Source organism: Macaca thibetana, chromosome 3 (genome assembly GCF_024542745.1).
Source record: "Macaca thibetana thibetana isolate TM-01 chromosome 3, ASM2454274v1, whole genome shotgun sequence".
Taxonomy (NCBI): domain Eukaryota; kingdom Metazoa; phylum Chordata; class Mammalia; order Primates; family Cercopithecidae; genus Macaca; species Macaca thibetana.
Window position 1 is genome coordinate 102,141,655 of NC_065580.1, and position 23,263 is coordinate 102,164,917.

General features: G+C 40.7%; 2 protein-coding genes across 2 annotated transcripts in view; one reads left to right on the top strand and one right to left on the bottom strand.

Annotated features, from left to right (window-relative positions):
• NEUROD6 (neuronal differentiation 6) overlaps positions 1–23,263 on the bottom strand; it is a 779,410-nt gene that overhangs the window by 348,452 nt on the left and 407,695 nt on the right. The window lies entirely within an intron of this gene.
• On the top strand, positions 63–21,299 carry PPP1R17 (protein phosphatase 1 regulatory subunit 17). Its single transcript, XM_050783262.1, has 5 exons — positions 63–90; positions 5,227–5,344; positions 8,319–8,471; positions 9,815–9,967; positions 20,053–21,299. Exons 2-5 carry the CDS (start codon positions 5,263–5,265, stop codon positions 20,130–20,132), a joined length of 468 nt encoding a protein of 155 aa, XP_050639219.1. The 5' UTR covers positions 63–90; positions 5,227–5,262; the 3' UTR covers positions 20,133–21,299.

A 23,263-nucleotide genomic window follows, 5' to 3' on the forward strand; every position in this document is an offset into this window, starting at 1 on the left:
CATGGCAACAGCAGCAGCTGGTCCCTAGATAAGAGGAACTGGAGCCGGCCAGCAGCAGCCACTGCCGCAGAGGAGCCAGGCCCAGCTTCGGTGAGCACACACGCCCTCCCTGTCTCTCGCCTTCTCTTCCCTGCATCTGCACTGATTGGTAAGTGCTTCAGATTTTTACTCCAAGAACTTTTGTGGTGAGAAAAGCAAGTTTCCAGTAAGTTACTGGGACAAAGAAGGCTGTAGCTGGTGGCACGGGGTTGTGCTTCAGGGAGCAAGGCTAAGCTGGGGTTGAGTGGAGAGCAGAAAAAGTTACCACTTTCAAGTCATTCTTCCAAGGGAGGGAACTGTGTTTTGTAAAAGCCTGAGTCCTCACAAACTCATTTGCAAAGTTTCAAGATGAAGTTGGTGTATCTGCATATTCACACAGGATAGCGAGGTTTATCTTCCAAGGCTGGGGAAAGTACAGAAAGTATGCGTCTCAAAGCACATCTCCATGCCCTACTTTAAGTCAGACTCTCCTCCAGGAATACTGCCAATTTAGGTTTCCTAAATGAACAAATCTGATTTTAAAAGATGGTACTTTTTGACCTGAATTCAATCCTCTGGTTAAAAAGAGGTTTGACAATGAAAATGTATTTTACATAGCCAGAGGGTGCGTTAACGAGACACCACATAGGCTGGATACAACCTTCTACCTTTTAATTCCATCAAGTGAATCAAGACCTGATTACTTTGGGGCATATTCTTTAGAATATCGTAGGGTAAGCTAAGTGTCAACTTGCTTCTGAGAATCAGTTTTATTATGTTCCCAAGACTTAGAAATGGGTATTCTGCGGTTGGTTTTTGTCTTGAACTATTCTCATCTCATTGCCAGCTTCAGAGAAGGCCAGAGATGGGTTAAGGAGATAATTCTGGTGGATCAATTTAGATAGACATATAATCACAAACGGAGGACTGAAAGATCTAAGAAGGCCCCTTACACTCAGGAAAATGTGTGTGCAGGACCTGGGCTTGGGGCTCCATGCATGCACATTCTATGGTTAATACTCTCAACAACCCTGGAGAAGAGCCACTATCTTTCCCATTTAACAGATTTGAAAACTAAATTTTTGAGAGAACAGGTAACTGTCCCAAGTTCACCAGCTAGAGAGTGGTACAAGCAGCCAAACCTTGGCTTCTACTTTATATTGACTCACAGCATCCAATCTTACAGGTGAGAGGAAATTTCTTCCCATAAGTTAAAACACATATTCTCACATCCAACTGAGAAAATTGCTCAATGATAAGAGAAAAGACAAAATGTCCAGACCAGCTTTTGACCACACACCGAACCAACTAATGTGTTTCAGCTCTGCTGGTGTGCCTGCCTTTCTGCGATATAGTGGGGTCCCTTTTCTAGCACCCAGTTTCTTCCCCCTTTCAGGTCTTGTTCTCAAAAGAGAAGGTGACCTTTGTCATTAACAATCCCTGTGTATTGTGACAGCAATTTACATATTGCTGCTCTTAGTGGTATTTGCATTTACAAGTGTCTCTCTGTGAAAAGAAAGGTTTTGTCCCTTGTGAAAAGGAAGGTAAGGATTAGTAAGAGCAAGTCACAAGAGTTTAAAATCTGAAGTCCTGAAATCCTTTCTCAAATCCTGAAATCATATCTCTTGGTATCTTGCATGCTACACTGACTACCTACATTCTGTCAAGCAACCACCACCAGAAGAATAATTCAGATCAATAATCTTTCATTCTCTAATTAAGAAATCTGAAACATTTTGAAAACCAAAAGGTTTGTTGTTAAGTTCAACACAAACTCATTTGGTAGCAAAGCCTGACCTGAAAGAATGTGAATTTTTTGTGGTTTGTCTTTTATGTCGCTTAGTGTGAATATTCATAGTTTTGCGGCAGAAATAATGGATGTGATTGCTGGTGCTCCTAGAGACACCTTTAGAGCTGTTATATAATTTAAAGAGTGCTGATTTCCACAGCACATTTGGCTCCAGGCTTGTCATAAGGGTGGGTGGCTGATACTGCAATGACGGTGCAATCCACGTCTCTGTGTGAGTGTTAGAATTCAGAGCCTACACTGAACCAATAAGTGGCACGAGGATGTTAAAAAGTCACAAGTCTTTGTAGTAGACACAGTTTATGAAACACCCCCAAATGTGAAGTATTAGACAACAAGCTTCTCTGGAGGCCCTAGCCTTTTGGTTGAAATCTGAAGACCCAGAGGACCAACTATTTAGGCATGAAAGAAAGAGCTGTTGGCTTAGAAAGTTCCCAAATTACAGCAAGATGATGAAACCTTCCCTGGGCAGCCCAACAAGTACAGCATCCCTTTATGACACCTGCTTGGGGTAGAGACTGAATTAAAGAGAGAAAGGCGTGGGCAGAGTCAGGAACAGGAAATGGAAATATTCCATTTCCTATGTCAAGAATTAGACCGGCTCATGTCTTACAACAGCTCACTCATAAAGAGCACCTCTTCTCACTGAGGATGGAAATGGAGAGTGAGTTGGGAGATGGGGCCATTATACTAACAGGCTATGACAATTATCAATAAGCCAATACTAAACTCCAAATGTCTTTCCTGTCTACCTACTTGTTCTTTTCTTTGTGCGAAAATTTTCTTCCAAGAAGTCCGTAATGACATCATTCATGATAAAAGTATCTTCTAATCCCATGAGCAAAACATATCCCTGCCCAGCATGGGATATTTTTGTAATGTAAAATCCCAGATCTGGAAATTGTCTCTCAGCCCCTTAGCAAACAGTCTTGCTGGTTCACCACCATCATTCTTTAAATCACACTGATTTAAAATAGTGTTGTTTCTCCCATAGACAAGATGAGCTATGCTGCGGAGGAAGCATGTCAGTTTTGTGATGAATCACTAGTTTCCCTCGCCTTGTCCAGGGGCCTCTGACATGTTTGATTATTTAATTCATTGGCCAGAGGCAGGCTTTCTTTTTCTAGTCTGGTGCTGCCATAGCTGCTTTGCTCAGAGGAGGGCTGGACCTCCCATGGCTTAGCATCTGAAAGAAAAGTTCAATTGCTTTTTAGAATCTTTTCATTATACAACAGGTCTTCCTTAGCCAAAAATCTAGCATGGTAGATAGACAACACTACATAAAAATAGCTGCCAGTTGAATTGTGCCTACAATGTGCTCAGCATGCAGCTATGCTATTTCATTTTCACAGTTACTCCGCCCAGTAGGTATTATTATCTCTATTTTTCAGATGAGGAAACTCAGGGTAAGCTCGGGGGACAGAGAGGGACATATGTTTCTGGGTGCCAGACTGTGTGGGCACCACAAAGATGTTAGCCTTTGCAAATTTTATTGTAGCAGCCTTAGCTTGTGGGGAGAGGGGGCAAAAATGATGCTATTGCATTAGGCTCCATTTACTCTCACTACATCTTTAAGATTTAGCAACTTCATCAAAGTCGTATGGCTTTTCAGTTTAAGAGCTGAGATTTAACCTAGGTCTATTTGACTCAAGAGTCCAGATTCAAAATAAATAATCTGCTATTAGGCACATAAGAAAAGCCATAGGATCCAAGTTAAAAAACACCTTACCTTTCAAGGGTTGGGGAGAAGGAGAAAGGTACTAATACCAGATAGGACCTGCAGTAGACAGTAAGTGCCTAGCTTCAAATGATGACTCTGATCCTAAGTGTTTTACTAATGGTAGGTCATTTCAAGATTTTTTAGCCTCAGTTTCTTCTTCTGAGGAATGAATATTTTCACCGGATCCTCTATGGGATAATTTTCAACATAATGTGTATGACTGGGCCCGTGACTTTGCCTGAAGTGGAAGAACATTGGTTAAATACGTGCGTAAGACCATATTTGATGCTGCCTTGAGACCTCAGCACTCATCCTGAGTGATGTTCCCATGGCCCATCCAAGCTAACAGCGTACTTCCTGATGGTCGCAGGGAGTTGACAATCTCTATACAAACACTGAAAACAATGGTCTGAATTGATTTCTACTGAAGTCACTCAGTACAATCAGCACAGAGTGACACTAAAAGCCGTGCTCAAGTGATCAGTTAATAGCTCCATCTGCTATCCAGTGATCTCAGCACATAAAGGAAGAGACTCTTCCACCTTTGCAGAGAAAACCGGTTTATTCCTCAAAAGACAACAGAGTTGAACTCATTTTATGAGCTTGAAACATTAGCACAACTGGCTGTGTGTTCCTCTGCATGCTGGTTGTCAAGGAATCTCAAAAGAAAAGAATTGGTTGGGTGATTTTAATCTTATTCATTCCTCCCCCACCTCTCTTGCTATGGTAGGACAAGAGTAATAAATTATCTAAAAAGAACTCAATATACAGAATCTAGCCAGGCTCTAATGAAGATTTTCTATAAATCTCAGCTAATGCATTTCTCCTTCAGGCCTGACACATATCCATTCTGGATTTCCACTGCTCCTGGGCAATGGCTATAACTGATAGCTCTGGAAAGTTGCTTTCCAGGAAAAATGGAGGGTGGGGAGGGAGACAGATTTGTTCTCATGTCTGGAATCCCAAGGGAGAAAATAAAGATCTATCCAAAACCCAGATTTTCCCCTACCATGTTTCTACCACCATCATAATGTGGATAGGAGGTAGTCTCCTTACTTTATACAATAGTTATAGAATGTAATGATAAAACAAAACAAAACAAAACAAAAACCCCACAACAGAAGCCTTATTCAATTCGGGTTCACAGGACTCATTTTATTTTTAAGAGACTCGGGTGTCTAATGGAAGTCAGCAGGACTGGACCTGGATATAGGCTTAGCTGTTTAATAGACATGTGATTAAATTAATTAAACTTTCTGAGCCTCTGTCTCCTCTTCTGTGAAGCAGACATAATCCTACTTTGCAGAACTCAACAGAAAAAACATAGGCAAGGTTTAACCATGATTTTCTGTGACTCTCAGCTAACTCACTTCTCATCCAGACTTGACAATTGCTCATTCTGAAACTCTAAAAGTGTCTCTGAGAGAGGGCAAATATTGGACATTTGATACATGACAATTACCGATAAATCTGTCAGTGTGAGGGTGGGAGGGTTCATTTTATTTTGGCTTAAGTCCCAAGTTTAGAGTTTCTAATAGGGAAGTTTAAGAAGCATACATAAAGAAACAGGATTGAACTGGGAACACAATAGCAAGTGCTCAACAAATATATTTACTTAGTAAATGAATGAATGAATGAATAAACAGAGCCATATTTATTCACTGTTTTTATCCTTCCTTAGTGCTGGAGAAGAAATATATCCACCCACCCTCATCTGATGATGTCCACTGAGCAAATGCAGCCACTGGAACTTTCAGAAGACAGACTGGACAAGCTAGACCCTCGTTGCAGCCACTTAGGTAAACAAATGATTGATTGTGAATGTCAGTGATGGAAGTCAGAGCAGAGGTGTCTCAGCCATTAGGTTTGCAGGCAAGTCAGAGAGAGGCCCCCCTGAAACCTGATAGTCTGTGCCTTCTGGTGACAGCCAACACCAGATGGGCAGGCAAATAGCCATGGGTCTGTGGAGTCTGCCATGTAAATATTAGCTGAAGCACCAGTGAGAAGTTCATTAGAGAGAGAGAAAGAGAGAGAGAGGAAATATCGTCCTCTTTTTCTGGGTCTGACAGAGTCCCAGGCATAGCATTTTTGAGGCAATAAATGGAATGCGTCAGTATAGCTTGTTTCCAGTATTTCCTGACACACTTTTACCCCATGTGCAGCGCCAATAAAATATTTCAAATATCTCTCTTTGCCTATCAAGACAGAATTTTAAATAGCCTTTTTCTGCTTTATTGTCAATCTGTTTCCTTTCCAGAACTGACTTTTTGCATAACCTTTGTAATGAAAATACCAGAAACATTTCTGCCTCTACCCATTTCTAAAAATGAGACACTCAGACTTTTGATGGATGGGCCTTTTGCATATTCATAGTCTTTGTCTATGCCTCGCCTGGTTATGACTCCCCCCTCCGCTCCCCTCTCCCCGTTTGCCATCAAGATATTTTATGTTCAAGATTTCTCCAAAAATGGGGAAAAGTGCAATTGAAGTAAAAGTCAAAATTAAAGCAAATGGCTGTGCACTGAGCAGCATCCTGGGGTTGAATTGTCGCCCATGACAGGTTTGTACCTCCAGAGACCCACAGCAGGGCAGTATCCATTCAGAGCAGCGTTCATTTATTCAACAGATGACTACGGCATGTAAAATATTGGGGAAAGATTAGCTGTGCTATGTGGCAATAAACTTTTAAAATTGTGTTTGCCGCCGGGCATTAGGATACATAGTCCCAAGAGGCTGGGTTTAATCTTGATACTATAACCTGCCCGCAGTGTACCCCTCAGCTTTTTACTTGGCTTTCTGAGCCTCAGTTTCCTCATCTTCAACATGGAGAAAAGAGTATAACACCCTTGTAGACTTAGCAGGAGAACTCAATGAAATCATATGTTCAGGGATGGTGTACATATTTAACAACTGATAAAGCATAGGCATTGAAAAATCAGAAAAGGGGTAATAAATGAATGAATAACAGAGTTGCATCTAGACCCACCAAAGTTTAACACATTTAATCCTCAACATTTTAAGGAAATTTACCCAAATAATTTTTAAATAATAAAGAGAGAAGGAAAGAGAGAAATTTACCTGAATACTTTTTAAATAAAAAAGAGAGAAGGAAGAGAAGGAAATGAAGGGGAAGGGAAGGAACTAAAATATCCAATTACTCTTTTAAAATTTCTCCATATTTATTCATATCTGTAGATCTATCCAGACTATATCCAGGCCATAGTTAGAGTTTCCAAAGAAGACAAAAAGCTTCACTGTCTTGTGGCTTCTTTGAATCCTAACAGAATGTTTCCTTATACAAAATATATTCCAGTTTATTCATTCGAGCACTCATTCAACAAATATTTATTAATTGCTGCTGAAGTGTTAGAAGATAAGGCACCTGTCAGTAAAGAGGTCAGAGAAGACATGCAGAAATAATAACTAGATCATCTTTTAAATATGTTACTTGAACAAAAATGCTGTGAATATTAAGAAAATGAGAACGAACCTTCAGGACTGGAGTTAGTACAGATAGATTTATGAAGATGGGAAGCTTTCCCCTAAATTTAGAGGAAGGTTAGAGGGTGAGCAATGGCCAGAGTGAATATTTTGGGACATCTGAAATATATCAAATGTATCAGATGCTTTACAAACATTAACAAATTTAGCTCTGTCTCTTAACACACACACACATACACACAAACACACACACACACACACACACATACACACACTGATTTAATATTAGTATTATCCCCACTCTAAATGTTGGGAGAACATTAAAGTTTCCAGAAATGAAGGTCCAAGTTCTCAGAACTAGAAAATGACAAGAGTCCATGTTTGAACTCAGATCAACTTGACCCCACTTAACCATTCAACATCCATTTAATGGAGGGAGAGGCAATTAAGAATAAAATTACAAAAAGACTGTAATCCTTAATCTCCAGAAAGGCTGTGTCTGGAGCAGGGGGTAAACCATTATGGAACAGTGAACCATTGCTGAAACAATGACAGCGAAGCCCAAAGCAGAGCAACACAAAGGACAGAGGAGTAAGAGGGAGCAGAGGAGAGACTTGAATGGGCAGGGCATGATCAGATTGGATTCATTACCCATAACGACTTCTGATGGACTCGATGTAAAAGCCAGTCTTCAAAGTTCTGGTGGGGTAATGCAGAGGATTGAGAAAAGTAAAGAAACGAGTTAGAAGACAATAGGATCTTGAGTTAGGATGGGCAAATAGGAGGGTTACAAAGCCAGGAACAGTGAAAAGACAAATATGAAACCTGAGGCCTGGATCACCAGGCGAATGGAGCTGGCACAATGATGAAGTCAAGTGAGAAATTCACTGAGGACCGAGGGAACCTTTCCAAGATCGAGGGAAATTTAGGTTTCGTACTGGCCCTTGGGGTCTCCAAAGACAGCAAGTCTTGAGCAAAAAGAATGGAGGCACGTTCAGCAGAGAGAGCCTATTCTCCCATCAGAAAGTTAACTCAAACCCACTGTGTGGCTTGCTGGACCATATTTTTTAAGTTTTCTTTGCCTCAGTGATCCATCCATTTGAATTTCCTTAATCTGGAGTTTTACAGAATTCTAGTTTTCGATTTTGTTATATGAATGTATGCAAGGCTAATAAAGTCCTTTGTAGACTAGGCCATAATAAATAAACACTTTTCCTTTTCAGGCCAAATCACCTCTGCACCATCATCAATTGTAATTAGGAACCAAACAGTTTGTGACTGGATCCTTAGTCATGTTATATTCTTTATTTCTTTGTATCCTGTCAAAATTAGATGATCTTTCAGACCAGTTCATTAAGGACTGTGATCTCAAAAAGAAGCCTAGAAAGGGAAAAAATGTACAGGCCACCCAGAATGTTGAGTCAGACCAAAAAAAACCAAGGAGGAAAGATACACCGGCGCTGCACATCCCGCCTTTCATACCAGGTAATGGACAAAGTCATCTGCACAGCTCTAAAGGAGAGCCACTTGCAACTAGGTTGCATTGGTCGTACACATTTTTCCTTAAACATTCAGGTATTTTAAAGTAATTTGTGCACTAGCCACCTCTGTATCTCTGTGTTAGTTACAATATAGCAAGCTGCTATAACAGATACATTCTAAAATATTAGGGGCTTAATACAATAAAAGTTTATTTTTTTACCTACCAATAGTGAAATCATGGGGTATGAAGGCAAGCTCTGCTCCAAAGAGTCATTCAGGGAACCAGTCTGATGTGTTTTGACATCATAAACACATGGTGAACAAAGTCACCACGAGCTTCCACAGTCACCATGAGTACCAACGTCCAGCAGGCATGGGAGGTAGACAGAGTGGAGGACTGGCAGGGAGATTTACATGAACCAGGCCTTCATCAGTCACTAGGCCTCACCTGACAATGAGGAAAGTCGGGAAATGGGTCCAGCTCAATGCTCAAGAGAAAAGCAAAGCAGTCTGGCAAACAGCTAACATGTCTCTGTAACACCCTTGGATGTGATGCATGACATTCTCTTATTCTCAAAAGTTTTGCCTTGCTTTGCTTTCTTTTCTCCCTCCCTCTTGGTCACTAATTTACTGTCATCTCTGTTCACAGCACACCTTGAGGGTTGCAAAGCAAATGAAACATAGATCTTTCTGGGAATGATCTTTCAGTTTTCTAAGAAATAACAACAGCACATAATAGCTGAAATATGCAGTAAGAAGTGACATCATAAGGAAGTTCTTAAAAAGGACCATTGGGGCTCAGTGTGGGTAGCGAATTGTGGAAAATTTTATGCAAGAGGCTGTTTTTAGAGAGTTACTCAATGACGGAGAAAAATTTCACTGTAGCATAGAGGTGAGAAAGCAGGAGGGTGGAGGTATCAGGGCATAAGTGTGCAGACACAGTTTGCAGTACATCAAATGAACCTCTCTGACTGAAGAGGATGAGATTCGGAGGCAGAAAAACTTGGGCTCAACTGCTCTTGGACACCTATGAGCTATAATACCCTGGGCACATTTCTTTGCCTCACTTCCCTCAGCTATGTGATGGTGGCCATAATACTAAATTCCTCAGGGTTTTTGTGAGGCTAAAATAAAATCAAGCATGCGAAACCTTTTGTATGGACAACATTCCTAGTGGAGCCTCAATAAATACTAATGCTTCTTATTAAAAAGACTTGCTTTATTAAAGTAAGTTTGGAAAGCTATATTGACTGTCTTCACCAGATGTCTATAAATATGCATAGTCCTCATATATTAGAATATATGTATTTGACCCTGTTTCTCTCTGTGTTCCCCTAACCATGCAGGTGTGTTTTCAGAACATTTAATTAAAAGATATGATGTTCAAGAGAGACATCCAAAGGGCAAAATGATTCCTGCTCTTCATAACACTGACCTGGAACAGAAAAAGCCAAGGAGAAAAGACACACCTGCCCTGCACATGTCCCCCTTTGCGGCAGGTAAAAAAGCTGGTGCAGGGCATTTGCAGGGGGTGACAGGGACAGGTCAAGAGCCTTACCATCTGGAGGTCCCCAAGGCCTGGCCATTGTCCTGGCCCAGCAAGCTGCATTGTGCTGAAGTGCTCTGGGGAGAAGCCACACTCACTGCTACCTTTTAGGTTTATCTCCACTAGTAGCTCCCCAGAGGCTGATCTGGGGATGGGAAAGGGTCAGAGCATTACTCATGCCTCAGCAGAGCTGGCTGAATTCACTGAGCCAACGGAATAGAAATGTCGTGGGTCCTTGAGAAGAGCTGGAATGCCCTCCTCCCAAGGCTTCCACAGATTTTGGGTCTTATGACTGGTTCTCCTGAGATACTTGGACTAATTGGCCAAATCCTCAAAATGAGAGACAGAAAAAGAGATGCAGAAATATGGATAGCTATCTTAATATGTGTCAAATCAAACAAACAAAAAAAAATCATACTGAACTATGAGTACAGCCCCAGTCTGTAAAGGAGCTGCTCTGTGAGATATAGTCCTTGTCCTTGACAAGTGCAAGTTGGGGAATAAGACATGTACATTCATGACTAGAGTATGGCTCTGTGTGTATGTGTGCATTTTATACAGATGGTTGTGTTGGGGGAGTGACAGAGGGGAAAATATGCTAATGTTTATTGAGTTTCTACTAAATGTTAGGCACTCAGTTTGTCATGTCTCATGGATTTTTATAAATTAACTAATGTAATAGAGAGGCTATTATCTCGTTTTACAGATTAAGAAACTGAGAGAATTTAATTAACTTACTCATCTGCTTTAAAGTCTTATGTGGATAAAATTGATAGATGACTAATTGGCTAATTGGTTGGATCAAAGATGAGATGACTAGATGGATAAATGAAGAGATAAAATTATGATCAAGATCAAACACTAAAATGTGGCAGAATTGGGGCTCAAACCCAGATCTATCTCACCTTCGGGCAGTTTTTCACTGATCTGCGCTGTAGTTTGGAATTTTAGCATTATAGGGATAGAAGAAACACTCTGGGGAGAAGATAAAATTTGGCTGTTGTTATAAAACTATTTCCCTACTGTTTCATTTAATAAAGAAAAAAATTGAAAAAACAGCTCAGAAGAAGACATCATGACAAAAACAGTCAGGGGCTTGAGATCCCCAGCTACATTAGAGGCTCTGGTTCTATGCTCAATGGGATTTGTGTTCTCTGCACTTCTGTCCTTGTTCCTCCACCTCTTCTTCTCTTCCCACATCCATTTACCTCTATCCATCCCGTCGTGTTCACCACTTACCTGTATACCAAGATGAATGGTGGGTTTATGACCCCACCTAGTCATGCCAGGGACAACTCTCTCTCTCTCTCTTTCACACACACACATTTCTACGTACCAGCTTTTCTAAGCGCTGACTACATACAAGCTTCTGAGATCATGCACATGTGCTAAAAGTACAAGGAGTTTAGGACATGCAGAAGTCTAATCTTCAAACTGTCTTCTTTCTTTTAACAAATATTTACTGAGTACTTGTCATGTCCTGGGCTCTGTTCTAGGCAGTGGTACTGGAAGAAAGTCAATAACCATATAGATAAATACGTAATAGAAAGTCTTCTAGGAATAAATGCTGTGAAGAAAATAAAGTTAGTTAGATGAAGAATGGGAGATAGAAATTGCTTCTTTAGATTTCCAAGGTGCACAGAGAAACCTTTTCTGAGGAAGGGATATTTAAGCAGAGACCTCAGGAAAACGTGGGTGTGCCATGGGGGTAACTGAGCAGAGTATTTGAGACAGGAAAGATAAATCCAAGAGTCCTAAGGCAGTGATGTCTTTGGCTTTTGCTCAGTCAATGTTTATTGAGTGTCTACTGTGTGCCAGGCATAGCTGAAGTACTGGGCATACACTGGAAAACAAACCCCAAAGATAAAGTCCTTGCTCTCATGGTGTTTATATTCTAGGTGGGAGAGATAATTAAATATTTGGTGCTAAAGCAGGAAAAAGAGGTTTCTCTAAAACTCACAGTCAGGCAAATTGTACACCAGAAGATGACTCGCTCAGAAAGAGGAAAGGTTGTGAGGTCTGCCTTCATTATTTCCCTGGGCAGGATCTGTTGGCCCTCAGTAACATCCTGCATCAGTCATTACCTCATTCAACACTGAGTCAACTGTGATGGCCCATCACAGCTCTCTTACCTCACTGGGACATGAAGGATAAAGCTGTTCCTGTTTTCTAACAGAGAGGGGAGCAAGCCAGCACGGTTTCCCAGTGAAAGGGCCTTCACAGATGATTTTTTGGCAGTATTCTGTCTTCTTTCAGAGCAGTTTTAATATGGGTCAAGGGGTCCAGAGATCTTGGAATAACTGATTTAAGAATAATACACAACAGTCACAGTTTGTTAAGTCTGACTGTTTCCCAAGGGGAAAAGGAATTGTTACAGGGTGATATTTCCATACTAGAGGTTTGCAGTGTTAATTAAATATAGGCCTACCTCATTCCATTTTTCTTCACTTTTTTGTGCTTTTCAGATTTTGATTTTTTTTTTAACAAGATTGGATGTTTGTGGTAACCCTGCATCTAGCAGGTCTATTTTTCCAGCAGCAAGCACCATTTTTTCAATAGCACATGTTAACTTCATGTCTCTGTATTGCATTTTAGTAATTCTTGCACTGTTTAGAATTTTATTATTATTATTATTATTATTATATCTTTTAAGGTGATCTGTGATCAGTGATGCTTGATGTTACTATTGTAATTGTTCTGGAGTGCCACAAACCTCGCCTATATAAGACTGTGAACTTAATCTATAAGTGGTGTATGTATTCTGTCTGCTCCACTGACAAACCATTCCCCCATATCTCTCCCTCTCCCCTGGCTTCCCTATTCCATGAGACACAAAGATATTGAAATAAGGCAAATCAATAACCCTACAGGGGCCCTTAAGTGTTCAACTGAAAGGAAGAGTTGCACGTCTCTCACTTTAAATCAAAAGCTAGAAATGATTAAGCTTAGTGAGAAAGGCGTGTTGAAAGCCAAGGCAGGCTGAAAATTAGGTCTCCTGTACCAACCAGTTAGCCAAGAGCCAAGCTGTAAATGCAAAGGAAAAGTTCTTGAAGGAAATTAAAAGTTCTACTCCAGTGAACACAGGAACGATAAGAAAGTGAAACATCCTTATTGCTGATATGGGGAAAGTTTCAGTGGTCTGGATAGATCACACCAGCCACAACCCTTCCTTAAGCCAAAGCCTAATCCAGAACAAGGTCCTAACTCTCTTTAATTACATGAAGGTTGAGAGAGGGGAGGAAGCTAACAGAGAAGAAAAGTTGGAAAGTAGCAGAATTTGATTCGATATTTAAGGGAAGAAGCCATCTCCCATAAAAGTGCAAAGTGAAGCAACAAATGCTGATGTAGAAACTGCAGGAAGTGATACAGAAAATCTAGCTAAGATAATTGGTGAGAGTGGCTACACTAAACAATAGTTTCTTAATGTAGATGAAATAGCCTTCTATTGGAATAAGATGCCATCTAGGCCATTCTTAGCTGGAAAGGAGATGTCAATGCCTGGCTTCAAAGCTTCAAAGGACAGGCCAACTCTCTTGTTAGGGGATAATGCCCTGGTGACTTTAAGTTGCAGCCAATGCTCATTTACTATTCTGAAAATCCTAGGGCCCTTATGAATTATGTTAAATTGAGTCTGCCTGTGTTCTGTAAATGGAACTACAAAGCCTGGATAAAGGCATACATGTTTACAGCATAATTTACTGAATAATTTAAGCCTACTGTTGAGACCTACTGCTCCAAAAAAAGACCCCTTTCAAATTATTACTGCTCATTAACAATGTACGTCATCACCCAAGAGCTCTGATGGAGGCACACAAGGAGATTAATGTTGTTTTCGTGCCTGCTAATGTAGCATCTATACTGGAGCCCTTGGATCGAGGAGTTACTTCAACTTGCAAGTCTTGTTATTTAAGAAACACATGTTTTGCAAATGTAGAGCTGCTATAGATAGTGATCCTTCTGATGGATCTGGACAAAGTAAATTGAAAACCTTCTGGAAACAATTTGGTATTCTAGATGCCATTAAGAACATTTGTGACTCAAGGGAGGAGGTCAAAATATCAAAATTATCAGGAATTTGGAAGAAGTTGATTTCAACCTTTATGAATGAGTTTGAGAGGTTCAAGACTTCAGTGGAGGAAGTAACTGCAAAAGAAATAGCAAGAGAATTAGAATTAGAAGTGGGGCCTGAAGATATGACTGAATTGCTGCAATCTAATGATAAAACTTGAATGGATGAGGAGTTGCTTCTGAGAGATGAGCAAAGAAAGTGGTTTCTTGAGATGAAATCTACTACTGGTGAAGATGCTATGAACATTGTTGAAATGACAACAAAGGGTTTAGAATATTATATAAACTTAGTTTATAAAGTAGCAGCAGGGTTTGAAAGGATTGACTCGATTTTGAAAAAAGTTCTGCTGTGAGTAAAATGCTCTCAAGCAGCATCACATACTAGAGCAGAATCTACTTTGAAAGGAAGAGTCCATCAATGCAGAAAACTTCACTGTCATCTTAAGAGATTGCCACAGCCACCTAACCTTCAGCAACCACCTCTCTGATCAGTCAGCAGCCGTCAACATTGAGGCAAGCCTCTCTAAGACTCAGGTGAAGACTCAGATAATCATTAGCATTTTTTAGCAAAAAAGTATTTTTAAATTAAGCTACGCTCATTATTTTTAAAGACATAATGCTATTTCACAGTTAGTAGGCTACAGTATAGTGTAAGCCTAACTTTTATGTGCACTGGGAAACCAAAAAATTTGTATGGCTCTCTTTATTGTGATATTTGCTTTATTGCAGTGATCTGGAAGAACCTGCAACATCTCTGAGGTATGCCTGTAATAAAATTTTTTAGAAGTCCTGCAAAAGGAATCACTTTGACTTTGTATAACCCAGATCTGATCTATTTTTCATAGAACTTGTTTTGGTACTACCTATTAGTTTTACTAGTCTAGTCATTCTATAGGTTATGCTACGATATGGGAAATTCTGCCTTAGAATTGTGATATGGCTTAAATCAACATTTCACCTTTTTTTTTTTTTTTTTTTTTTTTTTTTTTTGTCTCTACCAATAGATTGTTGTTTCCAAACAAGATGAGAAGAAAATAGAAGCATAGGCAGGGTCACATGTTTTCAGACTTGCTAGGAAGGAGCAGAGCTAGGCAGGGTGGTACAGAGCATGAGTAATGGAGAAATGGCCCAAGGACCAGGGGAAGCTCTGAACCTCCCTCATCTGTGTTTCTCATAGGTTAAGTGCATTCCTACCTAGGTGAATCCTCTAATCCATCACATGTTTTCCCTCAGGCTCTGCCTCTGTCCAGGTCCCAACTACCTTTCAATAGTCATCCAGCTCAAAGCCTCTGCTATCAGACTCCTTCAGGTCCAAAATGACTGTTTTCTATTCTTAACTAACTCTGTATTAGTCACGGCATGCAAATACACAAAACTTTGTCATCTCGTTTAGTATTGTCTTTATTCTTCTTGTTGCCTGTATTGTCGCTGCTGCTTAAATTGACTTACATCAACAACTTGCATGATGAATTCATGAGGACTGGCTGTGACTGCCTTATGTTTCTGGTATTGATCTTCATATCTAGTCCAATCACTTCTACATAGCAATACTCACTACATATATGCTGGTTTGATATTTTATCTGGCAATCACAATTTTGCAATACCTAATGGAGACTGATTATTTTCTGTTCATGCTTGTATCTGTTTTTATTGAAGACCTTCTAGGAGAAGACTTGGTAGAGAAACAAAAATATTTACGGGCAGGGAGTCATCCTAGTATACAAAATTGAACATGGGCTTTGGATTCACAAAGGTCTAGGTTTCATCCCTGGTTCTGCTCCATACTAGCTTTGTGATCCTGGACAATTAACATAAACTGTAAAACTTTCTTCATTTTGCCCATAAATCTAAAAGGGGACCATAAATATGTCTCCCAGCATTGTTAACACAATTAAATAAAGTACATAAACCACTTGGCAGAATTCTTGGCTATCAAAAACTCTCAACAAATGTTAGTTCCTTCCATTCTCTATTAAATCTTATATTCTGTGAGATAAATCAAACCATTTCTGAAGGTGAGAATTGTCTAAGCCACAGCATTTTACTTCTCTGTATAAACCTGCTGATTCAAGGAACTTCCTAACGGGTTGAGCTCATTTACCTGACATGAGAGCTGCCAACATCCCAATATCTACATCCTAAGAGAGTAGCTTCTCTATTGAATCAAAAATGTTTATCAAACAACAAGGAGTAAACAAGAGTTGGGGGTGGGGACGGGGAGAGGCTGTATAGCCATAGCCTCTGTACACATTATGGAATTCCTTGAATCAGCAAATCTCTATATCATAAGTAAGTGCAATTACAGATATTGTGTGATTCTATATTTCATTAGCATATTAGCTGAAGTACTTTATTTTTGAAGCGCCTTTTAGTAGCTAAAGATTTGGCAGTAATCGAAATGGTAGTTAAGCTGATAAGGATAGAGCCTTCGGCAGATGTTCAGAAGGACTCACATTGGTTCTAATAAGGGTGTTGAGAGAAACTCACAGACAAATACACTCTGGAGACATCTCTCATTAGCCCTTGGCAAGTGAAAACTGGACAAGGATCCAGTCTCTCTTCTAAATCTCTTGCTAACTACCTTCACTCCCCTTAGTTAATGAGTTTACTTGACAGGTTCCAACTGCGAGCACAGCCCTTCAAAGGGGTCATCTCAAGCTTCTCTGCCAGACTCAGGCTTGCTCCCAGCTTGGCCTATGGTTGCCAGGGGCCCTCATCTCAGTGACTGCATGGCAGAGAGCATTGGTTCTGACTAGTCAGATCTGGGTAACCAAGGCCTGCTTCAGAGCGAAAGAAGTGTTATTAGAGGTTTGTCGCAAATGGAACCATGAAAAAGGCATAATGAGGCTGGAAGCATTGAAGAGAATCCTCCTAGAAAATTGTCCATGAGTTGTGGACATTTGGGCAGTTTGGGACATCAAAGATCAAAATCCTGCACTTCTACACGAGAAAGGGACCAGGATGTCCATTGAAAGTGATACGTCTTCTGTCTTGCTGGGAATAGAACATTCTGTCTAGTGTGACTTATCAGAGGAGGTGGTATCCTAGCCCTGGCTCCCTGAGACCATAATGTAATGTGCATGAACTATTTTAGCTGGTGCTCTGGGTGGGATTGTGCTCTAAAACAGCTTGCTGCAAAGCTGATTGGCCCTTGGAGACTTCGGACTGGCAGCCTTGGTCTTAAAACCCACTAAGCTCTTACAAGCAGCCAAGTTCCCTAAACTCTTCTGTATAGAGAGAGGATGAAGGGAAGGAAATGACATTTGTTAAATCCCTACTGTATTTTAAGTCTTGTGCCAGATGTTAGCATATCCTTAGAGAATCTCATGGTTCAATAGGGGAGAAGGATGTATTGTCCGGTGATTCCTACAATGTGAAATATGCTGTAACAGAGGTTCATGTATGATGTGACTGCAGCCACAATGTGGGCCTAAGTCTATCTGGGGACATCACACATTGTGGAATATACAAATTACTTGTTCTCCAATTTTATGGGTGAATAAACTGAGGCTCAGATAGGTTAAGTGAGTGCTCAAGGCTTAATGATCACCAAAGGCAAAGCTTTCTGGTTTCAGGATCTGCATATTCCTTTAATGGTGCACCTCTGCTTCCCCTGAAAGCATGAGGGTCAGAAGGAGGTTAAACCAGACCAGTGCTTCCCAAACCCAGTCCATCTTCATGTCACCAAAGCATCAAGAACAAGAACGCAGTGCTGACATGTAGATACTCCTGATTTAAGGCTCATCCTAAGCAATGATATCCAAGAAATCAAGATTTCTATGAGCTACCATATATTTTTTCATTATAAGACATTAAAATTAATTCTTAACTATATGAATATAAAATGCTGGTTCACCCTCTACTTGAAATTATCTCCTGTGCTCCTGTGGACAGCCCAGCCTACTTTGGGAAGGGCTGGCTGTGATGATTTAACAGGCTTTTCTTATTCCTGAAATGGCAGGAACTTTTGGGGGAGTCAGCGAGGAGCAGATTCTCGTATGATTAAGTTTCCAGGGTACCAAAAGTAACCAGAAAGTTGATCTGCATTTGGGAACTTAAAGGCTCTTGCCCACTTTGAATCAACTCCATTTTGGCTTAATGTGAAGAGATATCAAAGAAGGAAGGATGGAAAAATGTGGGGCTCGGCATAGCTTAACTCTATGTTCTCCTGCCATGCTAGCCTTAATTCCAAACAGAAATCCAAATCTCTGTGCAGCTGGTGTACGAGAAATATCTCCCACTGTGTTTCATAAGTGATTTATGCAAAAGCTGTGGTTTCAGCCAGACTCTTGAAATTGTTTTTCTCCTCCAATAAATACCAGCTAATTGGTAAAGAACCCATGTGAACAAACTAGGAACTGAAACAAATGAATAGTCATTAAGATCAACACATAGTTTTCATTAATTTGCTGCTGTTGAATGGAGTCCAGTGTGGTAGAAAGGCCTCTTGTGGTGCACAGCTTCTCTTTCTCAAGTGTAGATCTTTATAAAATGCTTCATGAACTGGAAGGCCTCTCATTATGAAAAGAAGGAAGGAGGCAGTGCGAGGCAGTGGTGGGGAAGCTGGCTGGAGTGGGATGATGGGGACCATGGAGGACTGGCCTTCCATCACAGCTTTTTGACCTTTCATTAAATGACCTTACTTTCTACTTCACAGGATGAGCAGAACCATGTGACCCTTATTGGCTGGTCCTTTCTGGGGTGATCAGTCCAGAAAATTGTGCTCAGACTTCCGAATTTCAGAGACCAGTAATTTTTTTTTTTTTTTTTTGAGATGGAGTCTTGCCCTGTTGCCCAGGCTAGAGTACAGTGGTATAATCTTGGCACACTGCAATCTCTGTCTCTGGGTTCAAGGGATTCTTCTGCCTCAGCCTCATGAGTCGCTGGGATTACAGGCGCCCGCCACCATGCCTGGCTAATTTTTGTGTTTTTCCTAGAGATGGGGTTTCACCATGTTGACCAGGCTGCTGTCTAACTCCTGACCTCAGGTGATCCGCCCACCTCGGCCTCTCAAAGTGCTGGGATTATAGGCATGAGCCACCATGCCTGGCCCAGTACATTTTTTAAACAAAATACTGTGGAGCCCAACATAGGAATAGCAACTTTTTATTTTGCTTTATAAGGCTGCATTTTAAAAACCTTCTAACATCTCTAAAATTTCATAAAACAAAGGATATTTTAATCCCCAAAAGAAGAAAAAATAATCTCAAAATAAAGAACAGCTTTTAAAAGTGTAGGCATACAGCCATATGAAAAGCTCAGTACACTTTCCTTATTTTCTCATTTTGCTCCAAACCATGTGAACGTCATCACCTCCTGGTACAGTACTGACATTTGGAAATGGCATGTCCAGAGCCTGAGCTCAATATTTCCCTGGATGTAAAATGCTTTTAAGTTTGACTTCTTGAGGCTTACCAGTTCTTTTCGAAAGGTAAATAAACAAGCAAATATTAAAGGGAAAGGAAAAGCCGACATTTAGTTGCTCTATAAGATATTGTTTAGTTGCACAATAAGATATTGTGACATATATCTTATTTAATTGTCACAATAATCCTTTATAATAATTGTTACTGTCCTCATTTTATATTGAGAAGACTTAGATGTGAATGTGTTTTCTGGCCCGACACAGATTAAGTGAGTGGCAGAACTGTGAGTGCAAAGCAATTGGTTACTTTCTATCCCTCCATGCTGCAAGCTTAGGAGCAGAACTTAGAGAAGAAGATGAAGGCTGCCTCTGACTTCCAGGTGGTGCATCCCTTTGTAACCAGAATAGTGTCCTCATTGAGCACCTCTGGGAAGGCCAGATAAAGCCACCCAGCTCCCTCTCTGGGTTGGCACTTTTAGCAGCTAGCCTTGTAGACACTAAGGTTTCTGGGTTGCCATGCTCCTTTGTACTGTGTCTATCAGCAAGGTTGCCTAATGTTTTAATTAGAGACACTTAATTGCAGGTCTGTGCTTTGTTTTGCAGGTGTGACATTGCTCAGGGACGAGAAACCCAAAGCAATCGTGGAAGATGACGAAAAGGATGGTGACAAGATAGCTATTTAAAGATAGTTCCCCTGAGACCACTTGTAAATAGGTTAGATTGGTTCCCTATGGTGACCTAGAGAAAAAATAGACTTGTTTCTGCTCTCGTTTTTGTCATCGTCTGACTTTAAGATTCAGACACCTTCTCCCAAGGAGATGTATGCCATCAAATTGCCAGTCACCTCTTTGTCTCTGTCTTCTTTCTGAGTATGGTTTCTATTCTGTGTTTTGAATTTTTATTTTCTAATGCAATGGAAAAGAAACAGATCATCCTAAATGAGGAGGTAACAGGGAAAGCACTGGGGTTCAGTTTCTGCATCTTCTGGATCAATTCACGGAGGAAAGATTGTGGATTACGTGGGCTCCTTCTTGGTTTTTGCTACTGAGCAGGACTTGACTTAGCATCATCCAAGCACCAGTCCAAGTGGGGTTCCCTGTTGCCAGTTAGATGAAAATGTTTGGACTCTAACTCACTGGTTGCTTTGGAGAAAAAGGTCTTTTATTTCTCCTGTCCTATTTTAAGGGTCCAAATATCTCTGGTGAAGTTCCTAAGACCCTTGTCCCAGATACTCTAAATATGACTGTATGAGCTGGGGGGGTCAACCCAGCCCACCATGCCTTGGCTGATGATCCCAGAGGCAGAGAGTGCTGGTCTGTCTGGGAAGCTTAGCAACGCATCTTCAAATTTATTTTTGTTTTTAAAAATATTTCTTAAACGTGCTGTCCCAACATTTGTGAGTTGTGTCACAAGTAAGTAATTATCAATGGTAGATAAAATATCAATGATTGTGATGAATTTACTTAAAAAAAATAAAGTCAGTAAAAGCCATTGTGTTATTTTTAGCATTCTCACTTATTTAGACTTCAATACACTTTCCTGGACGAGAGGGGAGAGTGTGGTGTTAGCTAGTGAGCAGAGGTCTGTATATTGTCCTTGCCCCAGCGTGCGATCTGTGGATGCCCACAGGAAGGCATACAGGTCTCATCCACCAGGCAATAGACAGGAGAGAGGTGAGAACTATTCTTAGAAGGAGGAAAAGTAGATACGCAAATTGTCACAACTAAGAGTGATAATTTGGTAGCTCTGTATGTATGCTGGTTCCAGCTGTTTAATCCCTTCCGTCTTTCTGTTCTCACAAAGATGGAAAAGATGCAGGAGCTTGCAGGAAATAAAGCTACATCTATCCACATCTCTGTCCTGGTGCATTTCTCCTAAAAATACCCAGTTTACTCACAGTTATAAAGAGCAGAGGTTGCAAAAGAGACTCACAAAGTTTTGCTTTTTTTTTTTTTTTTTTTGGTCTGCAGTGATTTTAAAATGTTTGTATTTGCTGTTAATATTTAACGATCCAGTCAGGAAAAGTGATGCAAAATTCTGGATTTCCAGATTCTCTTGGAAAAATATCTCAAGACCTGTCAATTTTGGGCCTGATTAGAATCATGGCAGCATCAGTTGGAACTGATTACTGGATGCCAATTTTAGAAGGAGCGTGCATTCTTGTTTGCCATATGCCCCACCTGGAGTATATCATTCATTGACTCCAGTTTGGAGTCCCCTTAGCGAAGACGCATATTGTGATCCTAATGATCTCACCTTTTTTATTCCAGCACTCCATGCTTCACTCCCACTTCTGATGCCCCAACCCCAGCTTTGGGTAGAGGGGAATAAAATTGTGGCTGGGGTGTTGGTTGAAGCATAATTGGTGAAGGAGGGCACCATAAAGTGTTTACAAAACCAAAAGCAATTACAGGTCTATGGATAAGAGGATAGTAGAATCACCAGCAGCAATGTTTACAAAGGGATCTTTACTCAGAAAACACAGTCTCACCCCATCCTTTCAGATTTGCTGTATGAACACAGTGTACATCTGTAGCCATGTCTACAGAGATGCTCGATAACCTCTGAGGCTACTCTGAAAATCTTCAGCATTACTGACTCCCTGGGTTAAGGTGGAAAGTGGACCAGCTGTTGTGGAAATAAAAGCCTTGGGTCTAGCTTCAACTATGTGATGCCAAGCAAGCCCCTGGAACTGAGTCTGGTTCTTTATCTTGAAAGTGAGGATAATAATTCTTACTTTGCCTTGTTCATAATTTGAGAATTAAATAAGATAATGGATGGCAAAGAGCTCCGTAAGTTAAAATGCCCTATCCAACTGTAACATAGGATAATTTAAAGACACCTCCACAGTTTGCACAGTGTTTTTTCTATTGCCAAATCCCCATTGCCCGAGTATTGAATGGGCAGCAATTATGAGACTCAACTCACAGCATCTGAAAGACTTCAAGTAGGGGGATCCCATTGATTATATGGCCTTAACTGAAAGACCAGACTTTGTAATAGAGTCCCAATCTTAAAAGAGCATATACAGAATGGTGAGAGGCAAAGCCAGTCAACCATAACCAACCCTGGATATCACTGGGTGACTTGGGTGGAAGCCAAACCTCCCTCACTTCCTTTGTCCCCTGAGGACTTTTTCTAGCCAGGTAAAGTAGAAGTTTCATGATTAGCATTATATTCCAATTAAAATACTTCTCAGAGCATTATGAACAACTTCCCTCCAAATGAATAATAGTTACGTTAAGAAATTAAGGGATCCAGGTGCAGTGGCTCATGCCTGTAATTCCAACACTTTGGAAAGTCCAAGGGGAGGATCACTTGAACCCAGGAGTTCCAGATCAGCCTGGGCAACACAGGGAGACCCTATCTCTACAAAAAAATTAAAAATAAGCTGGGCATGGTAGCATGCACTGTGGTCTCAGCTACTCAGGAGGCTGAAGTCGAAGGATTTCATGATCCCAGGAGGTTGAGGCTGCAGTGAGCTATGATTGTGTCACTGAATTCCAGCCTGGGCAAAAGAGTGAGACCCTATCTCTACAAAAAAATTAAAAATAACCTGGGCATGGTGGCGTGCACTGTGGTCTCAGCTACTCAGGAGGCTGAAGTCGGAGGATTTCATGATCCCAGGAGGTTGAGGCTGCAGTGAGCTATGATTGTGTCACTGAATTCCAGCCTGGGCGAAAGAGTGAGACTCTATTTCAAGGAAAAAGAAATAAAAGAAAAGAAATTAGAAGCGTTACAGGGTAGCCCATTCAGAAAGAAGGCTCAAACTAAAAAAGGCTTCTTTAGCAAAGCAGTTGGCCATTTGTTCATT